This window comes from Mytilus edulis, chromosome 3 (genome assembly GCF_963676685.1).
Source record: "Mytilus edulis chromosome 3, xbMytEdul2.2, whole genome shotgun sequence".
Classification (NCBI taxonomy): domain Eukaryota; kingdom Metazoa; phylum Mollusca; class Bivalvia; order Mytilida; family Mytilidae; genus Mytilus; species Mytilus edulis.
Window position 1 is genome coordinate 25,393,014 of NC_092346.1, and position 20,096 is coordinate 25,413,109.

The window sequence follows — 20,096 nt, forward strand, 5'->3', positions numbered from 1 at the left end:
TTTTTGTTGGTCACTACTATGTCATGCTTCATAGGTCACTACTAAGTCATGTTTTGTTGGTCACTACTAAGTCATGTTTTGTTGGTCACTACTATGGTAATTTTGTGTTGGTCACTACTATGGTCATGTTTTGTTGGTCACTACTATGGTCATGTTTTGTTGGTTACTACTATGTCATGCTTCATAGGTCACTACTAAGTCATGTTTTGTTGGTCACTACAGCTATGATATTTTTTTGTTGGTCACTACTAGGTCATGTTTTGTTGGTCACAACTATGGTAATTTTTTGTTGGTTACTACTAGGTCATGTTTTGTTGGTCACAACTATGGTAATTTTTTGTTGGTTACTACTAGGTCATGTTTTGTTGGTCACAACTATGGTAATTTTTTGTTGGTTACTACTAGGTCATGTTTTGTTGGTCACAACTATGGTAATTTTTTGTTGGTTACTACTAGGGTCATGTTTTGTTGGTCACTACTATGTCATGTTTTGTTTTACAGTGTAATTTCATCCCCTACTTGCTATTTGAGGCATAAAACATGAAAAATTACATTTGAAAGAGGTATTAAAAAAAGGCATGTAACACACTGTCCACACTAGGGACTATATTCGTTGACAATGAAAATCTGTGTTCTCGAACCATCAGACTATCTTTAAACTCAATTGAACACAGTTCATTTTTTCAACTTTTTTCAGTAGAGTTAATATCCTATACAGAAAATGCTTACCTTAGTTTTAAATACGCTAAAATCATTTAATAAAGATATCAAACACATCATATAGTCCATCAGACCCCATCCTGTTTACATAAGACTCCTTACTGGTGCACAAATCAATAAATTAAATACACTAATCAAATAAAATTGAGTTTTTATATATTTATTTTTGTATCATCCTGTGTATTTTATTAGCTGGTATGAATTTTATTCTTTTGTCTATTTTTGTCAGTTTTTCTTTCCTGTCCATATAAGGCTGTAATACTGTTGGAATGAGAACATCTCCATCCTATAAAACAAATCACAGAGTAAGATTATGCAATGTATTGTTCTTAACTTAACCAGCAATTAAGATCAACAGTTTTAACATAATGATAAGTGAACCTATATGTCTTTTTTGTTTTCTGTTTGAAAGTTTCAAGATGTTTGAAAAATGGAACTAATGCTCAAATCAAAGAACATTGCTATATTTATTTGGACAATCTGTCTACTTGTTTGGCTTTATAACTATTTTGATCTGAGCGTCACTGATGAGTCTTGTGTAGACGAAACGCACGTCTGGTGTATCAAATTATAATCCTGGTACCTTTGATGATAACAATTGTATTATGAGAGTGGTTAAATCTATTATAGTTTCTCAAACAAGGTATATCATACTTCAAAAGAGAAAATACAATTGCAATTCATTGAAGAATAGCATTTTAAAATAACATACTAATAAAGTCTGGTTTTTGTGAAAAACTGATTAAACTAAAATGATCCTACTTGTATTACTAGCACTTACTACAGTTTGATTTGTTTCCAATATATTCATTATCAATCTTGGTACAGCACAGGCAGTTCCATTTACCTTAAAAAAAGTTACTGTAATTAAAAGGCATCACTTCTCATTATACAGTTTATTATGTTCCAAAATCTCTGAATCTAATCGACCAGACTACAATGGAGATAATCAGTTGTCTTTTAAATAATTTAATTGAATGCATTATGTAAGCTTGTCAGCAGAAGAACAGGAAAATGTTTGGATTTTAAGGAATTATTTACTTTAAATAAAGCAATAGATAAATTCAAGAAAATGTTCTCATATCTTGCATGGCTTTCAAATAAAGGTTCTTAAGGTAACTGGATTACTTTGTTTTGATAACAATGAGTAATGTCAGAGAAACAAACCAGTTTATAACTAGTAAAGAGCTGGTAATGCCAACTGATGCTCCTCAAACTATTGTTTATTGAGAGAAAACATTTTTATTTCATAACAAAATAACAGAAAATTTCATAGACATACCGTTACTCATACCATACCTATAAGATAGACGATCAAATATTCTGTGGGGCACAGCTTGATACTATCACAGAGGTTGAAAAGTAGGAACAAGTAAGGAAACTACATACAAGCTAGATTTAGCACTGAATTGTGATTAAATATTTGATGCAGCAAAGGTTTTTGACATAGAAAGAATGTAGAAAGAATGTAGTCAAAGAACTGAAAAATTTGAAATGGATTTCTTTGTCCAATGTCCAAAATCTAAATACATGGTCAAATTCAGCATATTCAAGTACACCCATGAATTTCATTTATTTATCTTTAAATGGACACTATTAGCTAATAATTAAAGGTATTTAGTTCAAGCTGTAATTGGTAGGAAACCTTTTTATTAAATCAATTAATATTTTGTTGGTGTTTAGGTTTATTTATCATCAGGTAATGATAGAAAGTTTTGAACATATTATGACTTTGGTTGATAAAAAATTTCAAGCACAAGAAATTATGCATTTTTTGCATAATTAAAAATATTTCCAAGTAGAAATAATAGCCTGTTACTTGTTCTTTAGAGAAACTATGTAGTATCTGAGAAAATTACATTTAAATAAAACTGTTCAAAAATATTTCAAAAATCTTCAAAAAAATAAACTATTTTTCAATGAACTCTTTTTCATATTTCTTTGAAACCGGTAACATAATACTTGTTTTATATTTTTTTTTCTTTGGTGTATTGAATTACAGCCATATGTTCATGTGAAAAACATGCAATACCATCATCATGATCTTGTATAAAAGGTAATTCGACATAAAAATATGTTAACATACACAAGTTCCACCAGAACCAGTTTACATTTTCTATAATAGAACTGTATGTTATCAACATGATGAATTTTAATATAGGTGTATTTAGTATCTGTCTGGTGATGACTTTGGTGTTGCATCAAGAAGTAGAAGCTGGATCATGCACAAAACTTGGTGAGTGTCTATCTTTACAGTAAAAACTATTAATCGTTTGTTGTTTACATAAATTAGGACCAAAAAATTCCTAAACTTTTTGTCAAATACATCTAAGGTAATATATTCCTGAGGTAAAACCTTAGTATTTCAAAAATGTAAAGTTTTGTAAACATTTTATTCATAATTATAAGATATTTTTAACACAAATCAAAGTTTATTTATCTATCATTTTCAGAAGGCAAGATTCTTGACAACTTACTGGAAATGATGGTTGCCATTAAATCTGGATCATCAACACCACCAACATTAGGTAAATAGATTATTTGAAAAAAGTTCATGTTAAAGGGGGAGGGGGATGTACAAAACATCTAAGGGAGTTAACTACTCTTTAATAATCAGCTGAATATTTTAATCACATATTATAAATAAAGTGAAATCAAGTTTATAAAGTGTTCATCAAACTGCATATATATATATATCAAATGAAATCATTTTTATAAGTATATATTCTGTTAACATTTTATGAAAACTAAACAAATCAAATCTCTTTTTTTTTTTTTTTTTTTTAAATATTATACTTTTTAAATCCAAAAATTTAAGCAGTTATAATCAAACAACTTAAGTCATTAGTCAATGCACATAATTGAATTCAAACTTTAGTATAGGTCAATTTTCCAAATTTACAATAGTTTTAATTCTTTTTAGGTGGAAGTAGTGAAAAAGATAGACCTGCTTTTACAGCAACACTGAAAAGCCATTTAAGTCTTTCTAATGGTGTTACCGTTAAATTTGATACAGTCCTTTTGAATCGTGGTCAAGGATACAGTCCAAAATCAGGAATATTTACAGCAACAAAGACAGGACTTTATCAAATTTCTGCGACAGTCATGTCCACTAATGGAGATTATTTGCATTGCTATATCAGTAAAAATGGAAAAAATCTCATGAACCTGTATGGCCCAAAGCTTCATGGTGCAACAGAAACTGCCAATCCTGTGCTGGAACTTGAAAAAGGAGATCAAGTTTCTGTGAAAGGTGTTTCTTCCACCAAAATATTTGGTGTCCACTACTCATATTTCTCAGCAATTTATATATCTCAGTGAAATGGCTTGAAAATAACAATACAATTAGAGAAATGATGACCATTCCTTTTCGTCTCTTTTTTTTTCAATTTTTTTTCTTTTTGTTTGAATAATTTTATTTTGCAAACATCCTGTGTTTATGTCAAAATCTTTGTTATTAAGTCTTTTTCTTTTGTTTTAAATTAAAATTGATTTGTACCATCTTTGTCTCTGTAAATAAGCCTCAGAAACCAGACATTTAAAAGTGCCGTCTTGCTAGGGCCACAGCATGGAACATCCATATAGAAAATTCATTGAAATTGTTCACACAGAATTCAGGCAATAAGTTTCTGTCTCGAAGATCTATTTTCAAGAAGATAAAGTATACATCATTAAAAAAAACGTTCCTTATGCTGCTCAAAAATGTAATTTTCATTCACAGAAACTGATTGATTTTATATTACAATTTGAAGACAGAAACTTGCCACCCAAAGTCTTGGTTAGGAATTTCCAAGTTTTCTATGCATTCAAATGTCTTCCATACTTTAACCCATCAGTAATGGTAAAAGTGTGATTCCAAGAGGATGCAAGTTTAACCCAAGGCAAGATCAAATTACAGACTTTAAAATTTGCATTTACTGTTTCTCCGTCAATCACTTGGAACATTTATAAAATGCAAAGACTGGTCAAAATTGTGCTTAGATAAGAAGACATGTTTTATCTTAATCTTTCTTTGAAAGCAATTTAAACATCTTGCTAAGAATGTTGGTCAAGTACAAATCAGGAAATATGAGTATGTACTAAAAAGTGGTAAATTATGGTAATATTCATAAAGTTTATTTATGGTAATTTTTTTATGGAGATAAAATCCTGAAAAACATCCCATCACAAAAATTAAACTGTTAAAGAAGGTAAGTTCTCCAGAGACAAAAATAGTCCAAAAATAAACCTCCTGAATTAATTTTGAAAAAGAAATCGTACAAAAAAACACACAACAGTACCACATTATTCATATTATATTTGACACTGGAATAAAGTATTTATCTACACATCTTAAACAGACTTCTGTATATTCATACCCTTAGCCAGGGGGGTTCGAACGACCCCCCCCCTCCCCCCCCCCCCCTTGAAAACAAATAATGACTGTTAAAGTCAACGTTCTTTTCGAATTGTGACTGTTAAAGTGGAGTTTTTGAGGCCAAATAACCCCCCTTTGGAAATTCCTGGCTACGGGCCTGATATTGTAGAATCACATAAGTACAATTTTTCTTGTTTTTAAGCAAAATTGTATTTTTGTGGATATTGGATTTCATGGTTTTACAAATGTCTGCATATAAGCCTTAAACAAAATATGTACTTCGTTGTACATTTAGATCTGTGATTCACCTAAAGTGCCCAAGAAAAATTTATATCTCATGAAAAAGAAGGAAACAAAATAACAATACCAGTATAGGATGTATAAAGAACAAAAAATATTAAGAGATACATTTGTTTAGAAAATATTTTTGTTCTTCTCTTTCTGAGAGTCTCATATCAAACCTAAATACAATTTTAATATGCAAATGTTTTGGGGCTTAAAACCCAAGCGAGCAAAAACCCCAACTGTTATTTTTACTAAATTTATTTAGTTTTGTTGAAAAAATTGGTATTTTGATAATTTGGCTAGATGTCAAAACAGTCTGATTTACTACCAATTTAAAACTAGACTACTAACACAAGGGTTCCTGGTTCGATTCCCATCTGGGATAAAAATTTCAGAAACCTAATTTTCGGCTCTCCCTTGACACCATTTGCCAGTATGGTCTTGAGGAAACGATGACAGTCCGGCGGAAGGGAACAAAAAATGGCTGACCCGTGTTAAGAGAGAGCCATATCTCTTGCATGTTAAAGACACCCTTGTAGATTTCTAAAAAGAGCAGGCTAATGCCGCTACAAGGCAGCACTTGCACCCTCCAAGTGGAAAGGGATTAATATAAGTTGTAAAACTTGTTTCCCAATCCACTATAAATAAATATGTTTAAACTAAAACTAGTATCAAACAAAAGGGAGAAATGATACAAAAATTTGCAAGGTTCAATAATCAAAAGCCATAAATCAAAGAATTTAACATACAGTATGGCCAGCTTCATATGGCCACAGAGGTTGAACCATGAACAGTTGGGGCAAGTATGGACACAAAATCCAAACTTGATACAGCTCTGAATTTGGATTGTGATTAAACATTTTGAAACAGCATAGGTTTCTGATACAGAATGTGGTCGAAGAAATTAAAAATTTGAAATTGGATGATTACTGATTATGGTCCAATATCCAAAATCCAAATAAATGCTTATATTCACCATAACAAAGAAACTCAAGAATTCAATTTTTGATGAAATCAAATAAAGTTTAGTTTTGAACCCTGTTGACCTCAATGTTGACTAATTTGATAACTGGTCTGTTTACAAAATCTAACAAGAATGTGTCCCCAGTACACGGATGCCCCACTCGCACTATCATTTTCTATGTTCACTGGACTGTGAAATTGGGGTAAAAACTCTAAGTTGGCATTAAAATTAGAAAGATCATATCATAGAGAACAAAGTTTCAAGTTGATTGGACTACAACTTCATCAAAAACTACCTTAACCTGAAGCAGGACAGATGATCAAACCGAGGGACGTAAGAATGAACGAACAGAAGCACAGACCAGAAAACTTAATGCCCCTCAACTATCGTAGGTGGAGGATAAAAACAGGTTTGATTCAGCATTTCAAAAAACCCTATATATTTCACTTACTGAAAAAGTATGCAAAATGTTGTTCTGTTCATAAGTATACATTATGGAGAGGCGTCTACTTTGAAAGTCAGTACAGTCAGATGTACTGGAAATCTGTAAAAAAAAGACAAACAAACATTAAAAACTACATTTTATTTCTGTATAGTAATTTACAAATCTAACATTCAATTACTATTTCATACTTATAGAAACATACTACATGTATAGTGTAAATGATTTACCCCACTCTTTTGTAGGACACCAATCACCAATGGATATCACCTAGATTTATATTTTCAAAATTGTCTGATAGCAGCAAATATCTGTTTTTAAAACTCCCTTTATACTTATATCATTTTTAAATAATATCTTATTTGCAAAATAAAAAGATCCAGCATTTAAAATGAGACAGATATCTTTCACTCATATCCATACAAGTAAAAACCCTCCCACCCTAAAAATAAGTCTAGTAGTTTTATAAATGTTAGGATCAATTTGTACTTTTATAGAAAATTCAAATATACCTCTCCCCAGAATTCTTTACTTGGCATCCATGCTTCCATGTCAATTTTTCTGTGTGCTGGTGCTCCAAGTTCTTGTGTTGGCATTTCCAGAACCCTAAAATAATAATTACAAATTTACTTTAAAACATTGTATGATATAGATCAGATATATCTTGATATTGTTTGGAAATATATCTTGATATTGTTTGGAAATATATCTTGATATTGTTTGGAAATATATCTTGATATTGTTTGGAAATGTATCTTGATATTGTTTGGAAGCAGACTTCACCAGTTACTATGGATTTATTATTTTCACAGGTTTTATTATTTTTTTATTCAGGAATTATTGTCTTTCAGTTGGTTCTTTCTGTTTTCAAAACTTTTGTTTCCAAGCATATAGAAAATTTGTATTTTGTTGACTATCTTAATTCCTAGTTCACTTTTACTCTTGAAATCAACAAAAAATAAGTGCCCCACTAATTATAATGAATCAACAGTAATCAACTGATTACAGTGGCGGATCCAGGGAGGTTCCGGGGATTGGAACCCCTCTTTTTTTTAGACGATCAATGCATTTGAATGGGGACATGTGGTTGGAACCCTCCTTTTAAAAATGGCTGGATCCACCCCTGAATTATATTTGTCAAGTTTAATCAGTTTCAATGCAGTAGTTATATATGAATATCAGAGTTATATATATTTGAACAAAGCATGGAACAAACAAAATTATTAGTACCTGAAATGAAGCCCTAGACCAATAAACAATTCTTTCTGTATAGACATAAATTCTTCCATGAGTTTTCTACTCTCTTCTGGAGAGGCACTAGTTACACCAAACATTTCTACCTGTGAAAAAAAAAAATGTAATGTAAAAAACCAACAACTAAGTTACAAGAACAGTAAATAAAGGCAACAGTAGTATACCGCTGTTCAAAACTCATAAATCCATGGACAAAAAACAAAATCGGGGTAACAAACTAAAACCGAGGGAAATGCATTAAATATAAGAGGAGAACAACGACATAACACTAAAATGTAACACACATAGACAAAATCCCACGAGAATAACAAATATAACATATATATATAAGGTCAAGTTAAAATTGGTAGCAGAATAATTTGAAATTGTAATTTGCCGCTTCTCTTCTTATAACACAGTGTAAGAGTAAGAGCAACAACTAGTTAAGAGATATAAGAAGATGTGGTATGAGTGCCAATGGGACATTTCTCCATCCAAGTCACAATCTATATAAGTAAACCATTATAGGTCAAAGTACGGTATTCAACACGAAGCCTTGGCTCACACCGAACAGCAAGCTATAAAGGGCCCCAAAAATGACTAGTGTAAAACCATTCAAATGGGAAAACCAACTGTCTAATCTATATAAAAAACGAGAAACACTTATGAACCACATCGACAAACAACAACTACTGAACATCAGAATAGTTTTGAGTAAGGTATTATGTCTTCCTGCAGACTGTTACATTGTGAGCTGGAGTTTTTTAAATCTGACTCAGACTTAGTGTGTCTCTCTTTTCCAAAGCAGGGAATACTCAAACATGATGTCCTAGACCTGAAAATGTAATATTTGCTGTTATATAATATTAAACAGCCATCAATCAATCAATCAATCAGAATAATCATTAAAACAAAAGATAGATCAACACTTTGGAATATGGAGTGAAATATATACAAATAAGATACAATCTCATAAATAATGGAAACACATTTTCAAACAAAACAACATGTCTTTTTATCTTGATGATCGCAAGCAAATTCTCGAAGAGAACTAATATAGTCACTTACTATTGCCAAAATTCTTTAGTAAGCAACATTTGAAATTTGTTTCTGTGAACAAATATATTTTAGTTTATACAATAGTTTATATATTTTTGATACCTTTGTGAACTGATGAACTCTATAGATTCCCTTCTCTATTTCTATATTTGATGTTTCAGCCCGAAAACATCGACTCACAGTACATATTCTATAAAATTAAAAAAAACATTTATTAATAAGGCATACATAAATTCAAACTGTTTGAAGTTTCCATTTGCTTTTCTAGTAACAAAATTTTGTAGACTGTGAGGAAAATGCTTCATATGTGTACATACTTAATTTTTCCATTTTTGAGTGATTAATAAAATAAAGTCTTTTCGTTACAATGAGGCTATGATAGGTTCTCTGTATAAATATGTGCTATCAAGCACATATTCTAGCAATACAAATTTACTTAAGAAAGGTAGAAAAAGAGCTTTGTAGTTTTCAATATCTTCTACAATAAACATGTTAGGATTTTTGACTAATATTGTCCAAGATTGCTATGATTTTTTACTAATTTTTTTTTTTTTTTTTTTTATCCAACATATATAATATAAAACAGTTCAGTTATCAAATTTCAAGTTCATATATATAAATGAAATATAATACAACTCATCAGAAAATGTAAAGAACTTGAAAATAACATGTTGTTGGGATTAAATGTTATCAAAAAAAAAGTAAAGAGAAGTAATTAATAATTTTTTTTTTAGTAAAATATGTTTTACGGAAAAAAAAGAAAAAAAATATATATTGCTATCCCTTACTATTCTAGATTCATGTAAACTAATCACTACTTACTTTTTAGGCAATTCATTGTAATTTAATGTTTCATTGATGAAATATCCTGAAAAGAAGTGTTTCACAATAAAACTTTAACTCTATTAAAAAACATATTATAATGTGTAAATGTTTTGAGAAAAATGATGTATCATACAAGCAAATTTGTATGACTTGTATGTCACCAAAGAGCATAAATTACATAATTATGTAACGGCTAAATGATGTATGAAGAAATTAACAATCCAGTTTTACATGCAGATATTCCATAATAATTGCCTATCAGGCAAAATCTATGTTTAAGAAAGTTCAGATCTTCTTTTAAATATATAATATTATCAATTTCTTTAAATGCACAGAGATTTTAATTCAATTCAAAAGTAATGCTTCACCATTTTTCGTGTCTTTTCTTATTTTGCCATGTTTCCTGTGTTTTGTCTTCTATTGATTACCTGCTAAAGGCATTTCCCCAGTACCAGCTAAACAAAGATCCTGGTCATTTAGTTTGTAGACTTGGGTTTTCTCCCCTGTTGTTTTAAATCCACACCCTTCCTGTCAAAAATATCATATCAATAGTATATTGTTGAAACTTGAAAGATAGTCAAATTTTGATATATCTTAAAAGTTATCTCAAAAGAACTAATGATTCTATCTTTAATTGTAATTACATATTCTAGTATACTGTTTCATTAAATATAAATGGAAGTATAAAATCGTAGAAACCATCTAAGAGGGTGGTAATGAGGGTACTTTTAAGACAAATTATGGTAAAAATTCGTGACAAATGACGTTAACCGAAAAAATTTTATGCATGACAATAAAATGTACTTTCTTTTAGATGACAAAATAAATCAACTGATCTTGACAAATCACGTTAATTTATTTTCCGAAAATAACAGTAACGATAATTATTTCAGACCTCTGACTAAAGATGATAAGGATATTTTGCTGAATCCAGGTAAAATTTTAATCAATTTGATGCAAATGGTAGCAGAAAATGACTGTTTGAAGCCTAACAATAAGGGGCATTCCTACCCTCATCCAAGGCATCAAATTAGTTACTTTTGATAGCTACAATGTGTTATTTCTAAATAAGCAAAGGCAGTTGTGTAAACATTATACACAGCCTAGGACATCATAACTTAACTACCTTAACTGCCTAAGTGACAACTGACCTAACAGGAATGTATGTTAATACATCTGCATGATATAGTTTAAAATTATCATGCAAAATAAGATTCTATATGTTAAAATTTCAAAACCTTTGAACTTGATCATAAACAAGAGGCTCTCAAGAGCCTGAATCGCTCACCTTAATTTTTTCGGTTAAATCTCTCATCAATGATTATTTTGGCTTTTCAATTTATTTAAATGTTCTTTGAATCGTCCTATTTTCTTCAAAAGCAAAAAAAAAAATCATTTTCTCCTATGTTCTATTTTAGCCATATAGTCCAGTCGATTTGTGAAACAATTGCTCAGATTGTGGTAAAAGCATAAAATTTGGCAGAGTGTTAGTTGAGGTCATAACTAACATTTATAGCTATGGACCCAATTCAGAAAATCAAAATGGCGGCTCTGGGCGGCCATTTTGAAATCATGTCCAAAAAATTAATAAAAATTATTTTAAAAATATGAAAAATATATTACTTTACAAATTTTGATAAACTGTCGTATATCTTATGACAAAGGATATCACCTGAGGACTATTGAAGTATAAGGTGGCCATCTTGAATGGTGGCCATTTTGGAAACGTAAATTTCAAATATATCATTATTCGCTATCCTAAATTGTTTTTGGAATTAATACTAAGTTTTATATGCATTTAGAACTAGTTTTTCACATATAGGATATATTCACCAAGTGCTGAAATAAGGGTTAACTAATAAATGTATTTAAAAAATATGCGTAAATTCATTTAATTGCAGTTTAGCATGTAGGGCTTAGTTACTTTTTGACCACCAAAAAAATGCGTATATACAATATAATTTATGACCACTGTATGTTGAAAAGGAATTATACATAGGTATTAAGTCAATGGAGCTGAAAAAATAATAAATAGACTAGAAAGAATTCCGTAACGCCAAGAGAGGACACATGAGGATTTACAATGTCAATCAAATACAAAAAGAGAAGATATAGACATTTGAGCTGGTAATAAGTCATTTTCTGTAAACATACAACTGTTCCAAGTTGATGAAGGCAATGTAATGAGGGAATCACAAGGCAAAAGGTACTTATCCTGTCAAAGCAAATATTAAGATCAAAATATATTTTGTCAGGAAAAACGAAAAAAGTCTAAGATGAGTCACGGATTGAAAATAACAGTAAATAACCAGCCACGGTTGTGATGAATTAACAAGAACAATATGATTGCAGGAATTTTTTTCTTTCATTGTGATGAGGTATCTGACTATCATCAGGAGGCTCGACAACAGAGTATGTGACTGTCACTTGAACTACTAATCATTGTTCTTTTAGCAAGACAGTGCTGGAGATTAGTATTTCAGGAGCAGATATCATGCTAAATGTTTGTTAAAACTGCACGACAGGGCAATTAGACAGAAGTCGAGACACAGAAAAAAAGTCAAGAATCTGTTATCCATGGAATCGGGCTCGCCAAATTGATAGAAAACAGTGACGGCTCACACTATGGAACAGATATTGTTTTAATATTTGAAATTGATGATATTGGTAAATTGTACAGTAAACGTTCTTAATAAATATGAGTTGTCATGGAAGGAATGATTAATACAAGCTGCCATAGATGATATGCAAGCACACATGAAAGGTTGCGTTTTTCTCCGGATTCGCAACGAATATGTTGGGGAAGTTCTGAAACAGGCCATGTCTTTTAGTCGTGATGGTGAAGGCCTCTTCATAGTCAAAGTAACTAGAAAAGTTTGAAGAGTTAAGCTTGTTACTATAAAAAGGTACATTCAATGTAGGCTTTCCAAATGGATCAGTTCCACAATCGTTGAGACATCTTACTCTCTATCCGAGGACTGATAAGTTACAATGTATCCTTTCAACGACGAGTTGCACAATTAAACTATTATAGCTGGGAAATGGTAAGTCTTGTCTGCCACTGAACGATATTTCTGGACTGTGTCTTGGAGTTTGGCCATCCTGTATCATTGTTACTAAGGAAACTTATGTCTGTTGAACTGATTCGTGTCAACAGCTGTTATTGAGTGTCCCTGTAAAGTTGTTCTTAGTATCAAGCATATATTTTGTCTGCTATGGATATGGTGATGCCTTCATTTTTACTTTTTTTTATTTGGTCTGTTTTAGAGCTTCACGATTACATTTGTTGAAAATCAAGAGCACTAATTTATCTTGCTTGTATGCTTATAGATATCCTATAGCAGCTACATTCCAATTTTGTCAACTGCGTTGTAACAGTTCTTCCTTTCATGATAACTCTAAGATCTTCCAGGCGTTTACTGTACAATTTAGCGTGATCTACAAGCTTGGAGATTGGTACAATACTTCTTCAAGACCGTGTGCCATCAATGTATTTCATTATTTAGGAAAGCACAACTCCAAGGATAAAAGATTCCTGGCTTTCTTTCTGTGTCTTTTATTCTGCCTATTTGCTATGTTGTCAAGTTTCATCAATCATCAAGCATGATACTAGTGATTTGACATCTCCAGCTCTTACTTTGGCTAAGGGAATATGTCTTGTAGTACAAGTGCACAGTCTCGTCCTATTTTTGTCGATTTGAAAATGTCTATGTATCATGGAGATCTTCAGATACATCACCACAGAAAAAAATACATTGCAGTCATTGTTCTTTTGGATCCAGTTCCACTTTACAGTGTCTGGTTACTTATTGTTTTCTTTCAATTGGCAATTTATCTTCAACATCAGAAGTATGTTTTCCCTTTTGCTGATGAAATATTTTGAGGTTTGAAAATTTGTTTGACATGGTTTGTGCCATTTTGTCTTGTGATTCTTGAGTGCTTCTGCAGTTTCATAGCCCTCATTCAACTGTTTCGAACTGAGCGAAAGGAAAACCAATTCAAGACCCAACATCTTCGTATGCTTGCATCAAAAGAGTGATTGCCAGCTCAAATGTCTATGACTGTTCTGTTTGTATCTACTTTGCATTGCAAATCCTTACATGTCTCTCTTGCCGTTTCACACATTCCTTCCACTCCAATTGCCCATTATGTTTTTCTTATATCTAGTTCAAGTGTTTTCGAAATCTACAATTTTGATCTTTTCCAAAAGAAAAAACTTTCGGTCATAAATTATATAATATATACGTAATTTCTGTTTTAAAAAGTTACTTGCAAGTAACAGAAATTTTGATATTGATATCTTAATTTTGTAAACATGTGCACGCCTTATCTTTCTGAATATCCAATATAAATTAGTAAAAAAAAGTACGAATGCAAACAGTGACTTAATAAGATTAGCGAATAATGATACATTGGAAATTCATGTTTTCGAATGGCCATCATTCAAGATGGCTACCAAAAAATCAATATATATATATGAAGTCCTCAGATGACAGTCCTTGTCAATTGTGATGAATATATCATTTGACTATATAATAATTTCCTACAGCAAGCGCTGTACTTATAAGTCAAAGTTAACACAGATACTAAGGAATTGCAAATGTGTAAAGGCATGCAGTATTAAGTTGTACTACTCTATGTTTACGTGGAGGACAATGTGATAGAATATGATAAACAGAGTCTGGTTTGACAAAACATGTACATGTACATTTCATTTATTGTTAGATATTGATAACGTCAATTGAGAACATTTGAGCAGTTGACGTTCTTATAACATTACGTGTATGATATAAAATTCATTATGTCTGCAATCAAGGTTTTTGAAAATTGTTTCAAATGAACAATATCAACAAAACGAATTATCCAGTGATCAGCCAACTATTATAAAGAACAGGTATACAAATAATTTCTTGCTTTAAATTTATTTCTACGTATAAAATAAAATTCTCCTGTTATTCTATGGTGAACAAGCGGTTGCACGAATAATGATATCAGAGTAATAGTTCATTTGATGATCCACTTCGTGTCCGCGTTTTAATGCTTTTGTACCCGCTACAAAACAGAAGAATAACTCGGGGGAGGGGGATAGGCTAGCTTTTTGTCCTGTTTAACTAGCTCAAACAAATACAATTGTATATATCTTCCACAATGCATTTTCTTTTTTATTATATCGAATAATGACTACATATTTTGGCTTAACAAAAAGATTTTTCAAGATGGCCGCCATTCAATATGGGTAATATTTCCAAAACTTTTGTTCTACAAGACAATTGGATCCAGCACTGTTATTCTATCAACCAGATTTCATGTCAATATCTTCTCTATCATCATTTTCATGATTTTCTATTATTAGTCTATTGAGATCAAACGGCCGCCATTTTAAAATGGCCGCCTCTTCCGCCAATTTCGATTTTCAGATTGGGTCCATAGCTTAAAATGTTGTCCATGACATATACTACTACTATGCTAAATTTCATGCTTTTACCACAATCTGAGCAATTTTGTCAAAAATCTGCACAAATCGACTTGACTAATAGGAGCTATGTTTCTGACATACAAGGAAATGAAATATAAAATTTATACTAGATACTCTGAAACTCATTTAGCCTAAGTTTGGCTGAAATTGATACAGCAGTTTCAAAGGAGAAATTTTTTTAAAGTAAGTCAATATGATGAACAAATTGTGAAAAAAGTCTTTAAAGGGCAATAACTCCTTAAGGGGTCAATTGACAATTTTGGTCAAATTGACTTATTTGTAGATCTTACTTTGCTTAACATTTTTGCTATTAACAGTTTATCTGTATCTATAATAATATTCAAGATAATAACCAAAAACTGCAAAGTTTCTTTAAAATCATCAATTCAGGGGCATTATACCTGAAAAACCAGTTACCCAATTCGGCTGAAAATTTCAGGACAGGTAGACCTTGACCTAATAAATACTTTAACTTCTTGTCTTATTTGCTCTAAATGCTGGAGTTTTTGAGATACAAGCCAAAAACTGCATTTTACCCTGTGTTCTATTTTTAGCCATGACGGCCATGTTTTTTGACGAAATAAAAAATAAAGCACAAACTTTATTTTATACACCCTACTGATCATTCAGTTGAAGTTTGGTTGAATTTGGTTTAGTAGTTTTAGAGGAGAAGATTTTTTAAAGTTAGCAAATATGATGAACAAATTGTGAAAAATTGTCATTAAAGGACAATAACCCCTTAAGGGGTCAATTGACAATTTTGGTCATATTAACTTATTTGTAGATCTTACTTTGCTGATCATTTTTGCTGTTTACAATTTATCTTTATCTATAATAATATTCAAGATAATGACCAAAAACTGCAAAATTTCCTTAAAATTACCAATTAAGTGGCAGCAACTCAACAATGGTTTGTTTGATTCATCTGAAAATGTCAGGGCTGATAGATCTTGACCTAATGAACATTTTTACCCCATGTCAGATTTGCTCTAAATGCTTTCGTTTTTGAGATATAAGCCAAAAACTGCATTTGACCCCTATGTTCTATTTTAAGTAACAGCGGCCATGTTTTTTGACGGATCAAAAATCGAAGCACACACTTTGTGCAGGATAATCTAAGGAACAATCATGCTAAGTTTCATCCAAATCCATTCAGTAGTTTCAGAGGAGAAGATTTTTTAAAGTTAGCAAATGTGATGAACAAATTGTGAAAAATTGTCATTTTAAAGGACAATAACCCCTTAAGGGGTCAATTGACAATTTTGGTCATATCAACTTATTTGTAGATCTTACTTTGCTGATCATTTTTGCTGTTTACAGTTTATCTTTATCTATAATAATATTCAAGATAATGACCAAAAACTGCAAAATTTCCTTAAAATTACCAATTAAGTGGCAGCAACCCAACAATGGTTTGTTTGATTCATCTGAAAATTTCAGGGCTGATAGATCTTGACCTAATGAACATTTTTACTTCATGTCAGATTTGCTCTAAATGCTTTCGTTTTTGAGATATAAGCCAAAAACTGCATTTGACCCCTATGTTCTATTTTAAGTAACGGCGGCCATGTTTTTTGACGGATCAAAAATCAAAGCACACACTTTGTGCAGGATAATCTAAGGAACAATCATGCTAAGTTTCATTCAAATCCATTCAGTAGTTTCAGAGGAGAAGATGTTTGAAAAATTGTTAACGACGACGACGACGACGACGACGGACGCCAAGTGATGAGAAAAGCTCACATGGCCTTTTAGGCCAGGTGAGCTAATAATACAGGTTATTTTAGTTACATACTGTAAGATAGGTGTAAAGAAGGTTATTTTAGTTACATACAGTAAGATAAGTGTAAAGAATGCTATCATTGAACTAGTAATATTGATGGGAAGTGTAACTTCTTGAGGGGGTAATCTGCCTAGTTCGGCTGTTTTCTGCTCTTTAGTCAGGTTGTTTTGTTGTAAGATTTTTTGTGAAGAGAGCCTTAGAACACTACCAAAGGTTGCAACTTCCTTATGGAACTTCTGGTCTATTATGACTAGGCCCTTTAGATTGTGATGTGTCCAAAAAAAAATTGTATTTGCATTTCCAAACTTTCGGCCTTGGCATAGCAGATGAATCCTATCCCAAAAGCATATCTAGTGCACACATGAATTAGTATCATTTAGAAACTTACAATGACTGCAGGATGTACAATATCAGGCACAGTGACGACATTAAAACCTTTTGATATAAGATGCTGTAATGTATACTGGACTAATGCTTGCTCTAGTTGTGCTAAATCTCCAATGAAATAATAAGTACTTGTTCCTGTGGTTAATGATACATATCTGAAACAAAGACAATATGACCATTTATGTAATATGTTATGATTTAAAGAAAGATTGGTTAGACAAAAGTTTTGAAACTGCATTTACTTCTGCTTGTTCAGATTGAATAGTCCAGAAATATATCACCTTGCTGTATTTGGCAAAACCATTCAGAATTTTGGGTCTTCACTCTTCAATGCTTTTCAACTTCGTACTTTATTTGGCCTTTTTAAATTTGTTTGTTTCAAGCATCACTGATGAGTCTTTTGTAGACCAAATGCACTTCTGGCATATTAATCCTGGTATCTATAATGAGTTTATATAAATGTACTTATAAAATATATGTTCTGTGTATTGATTTCTAACCATCATAATTATGAATGAATTACAACAAATATATAGTGACTCAGAGATAATCTTTTCTTAAATAGAATCTATCTAAATTTTTGTAGCCATCAGGTTAAATCTATTAATTAGAAATAAGTCACAATTGAAAATCAAACACAATTTGAAAATTAACTTACTCTGTCCTGAGTACTCCTAAATTGCTTCCGACTTGAACACAAGACTTCGGTTTGAAAGAAAACTCTGAAATGATCACATGCAAACTTTTGTTTAAGGAATTTAACCATGTAGTAGCTAATCTGTCAGAATATATCCAAAATTTATAAATGAATTTCATATCAACTTAAACATTAAATGATTTCTTTTTTCTATTCAATTTTCAGATTGGTTGATTGGCTCTTAAAATTCACCAGAAAATATAACATGCATATTTTGGTCAAGTACATTCTTATGTTAAACAAATATATCCTACTTTGTGCTAAATTAAATTTGTCAAATGAGATTGGTAACAGTCTACAGGAAGAAATCTTACATGACCTAGAATCATTGCACTGGGCAAATCAATCTTCAATGTTACAAATTATGATGTGTGCTGGGCAGACAAGAAATAATACTTGTTCTAAGTCCTAGATTTGACCTAATAAATGAACTCCAAAATACAAGGCAAGTATGCTACCACTAGACTTTTTCATGTTTTTAAATAAAGAAAATAAACATGAAAAAGTAGACATTTTCAGTAACTTTTATTTAACTTACCTTTCTTTCCAACATGTGTTTCGAGAAAGTATAAATTTCCAGTAACTTTAAGGTAACTTACCTTTCTTTTCACCATGTGTTTCTAAAAGCTTTGCTTCAGATTCATCACCAACTGGCTTAGAAAAAAATAACAGCTTGTTTATCAATAATGTAACAGGACATATCAATTATTTTGGCAAAAAGGTGGTGACCACTGGTGGTCTAGTCTAACTGTCAATTTTCTTTTTGATTTGAACAAAGAAACCAACTTTTTATACCTTTAAATTTAAAGCAAGAGATGTCTCTTCTGTGGAAAATGTTTTTTCATGGAGATATATTGTAGATTCTTGAAGCAGGGCTTGTGATTTTTTTGAAATTTGTTGAAATAAAAGACTTATGAGATGAAAATTGATTGAAAGGTTCAATGATACAGATTAAAAATAAAAGACCCTTTTTGGAATGTGGATTTCAAATGAGTTTAGGTCCAATTAACTTTGTAAGAGCCAGTAAAGTACATTTTTTAAAGTAATTAGGAGGCTAAACATACATTTTGACAATAAGGTAATTTTGTTTTGTATTTTTGTTTCAGAAAAGGTGATATAAAAAGACTGTTTGATATTTTTAAGTCTGTAATTTTTCTCATGATTCATAAACACTTATTTTGCAAATTTAAATCATAATATGAATAATAGAGATGTATGTATATTCTAGTGAAAAAGTAACCCAACAACACAAATATAAAGACTTCTAGAGGTCATCATACAATCTCCAACAACAGTCTATACAATAAATCAAGTCTTAAAGGGGCATTAGCTGTCAAATTCATATTCACCAATTTGACTGAAATTATCATATTTAATTGATAATGTACTAAAACGTATATCCCAATTGATCATATACTAAAACATATATCCAAATTACAAAAATACTAAAATAAACAATTAACAATACAAGGACTTGATAATATGTATCAGCATTTTGTGTGTATTTATTTCTAGACATCATCTAATTAACCATTAAAATGACCTCAGAAGACTTGCAGGGTATACATGCATACATATATTTCTACTATCTAAGAGTAGTACAATAGTAGTGCTTTCCATGATACTTACTGACAAATGTGAACTTGTGTTTGGTATATCTGCTGCTAACTTGTTCAGCTCATTGGTAAGTTCTTGTTTTCTACTGTCCTGGAAAATGGTTAACAAATCAACAATGCATAGGTAGTCATTCTAAGCATACACCCAATTATAACTCAAAGTATCAGAAAACAGAAAAGTAGTTGTCTGATATTTCCAAAAGGCTCTCACATGTTAAACCTTATCACTGTTAGGCGGCAGACTAATATCCT

At 31.2% G+C, this 20,096-nt stretch overlaps 2 protein-coding genes across 2 annotated transcripts in view; one reads left to right on the forward strand and one right to left on the reverse strand.

Annotated features, from left to right (window-relative positions):
* Positions 1-864: 864 nt before the first annotated feature.
* LOC139516056 (serine--tRNA ligase, mitochondrial-like) overlaps positions 865-20,096 on the reverse strand; it is a 28,446-nt gene continuing 9,214 nt past the window's right edge. Inside the window, exons 5-16 of the mRNA XM_071305869.1 lie at positions 19,858-19,935; positions 18,828-18,882; positions 18,190-18,253; positions 17,533-17,686; positions 10,314-10,413; positions 9,883-9,928; positions 9,163-9,250; positions 7,999-8,108; positions 7,281-7,374; positions 6,778-6,870; positions 1,502-1,567; positions 865-1,006 (exon numbers count right to left, since the gene is read on the reverse strand). Coding sequence (XP_071161970.1) covers positions 881-1,006; positions 1,502-1,567; positions 6,778-6,870; positions 7,281-7,374; positions 7,999-8,108; positions 9,163-9,250; positions 9,883-9,928; positions 10,314-10,413; positions 17,533-17,686; positions 18,190-18,253; positions 18,828-18,882; positions 19,858-19,935 — 1,074 coding nt within the window. The 3' untranslated portion in view covers positions 865-880. The remainder of the gene's footprint in view (positions 1,007-1,501; positions 1,568-6,777; positions 6,871-7,280; positions 7,375-7,998; positions 8,109-9,162; positions 9,251-9,882; positions 9,929-10,313; positions 10,414-17,532; positions 17,687-18,189; positions 18,254-18,827; positions 18,883-19,857; positions 19,936-20,096) is intronic.
* On the forward strand, positions 2,771-4,221 carry LOC139514812 (cerebellin-3-like). Its single transcript, XM_071304428.1, has 3 exons — positions 2,771-2,956; positions 3,174-3,248; positions 3,644-4,221. Exons 1-3 carry the CDS (start codon positions 2,863-2,865, stop codon positions 4,039-4,041), a joined length of 567 nt encoding a protein of 188 aa, XP_071160529.1. The 5' UTR covers positions 2,771-2,862; the 3' UTR covers positions 4,042-4,221.

Coding starts and splice junctions, on each gene's coding strand:
- LOC139514812 (XM_071304428.1), top strand. CDS start 2,863: ATGATGAATTTTAATATAGGTGTATTTAGTATCTGTCTGGTGATGACT. Junction 2,957..3,173: donor TGGATCATGCACAAAACTTG/GTGAGTGTCTAT, acceptor TATCATTTTCAG/AAGGCAAGATTCTTGACAAC. Junction 3,249..3,643: donor ATCAACACCACCAACATTAG/GTAAATAGATTA, acceptor AATTCTTTTTAG/GTGGAAGTAGTGAAAAAGAT.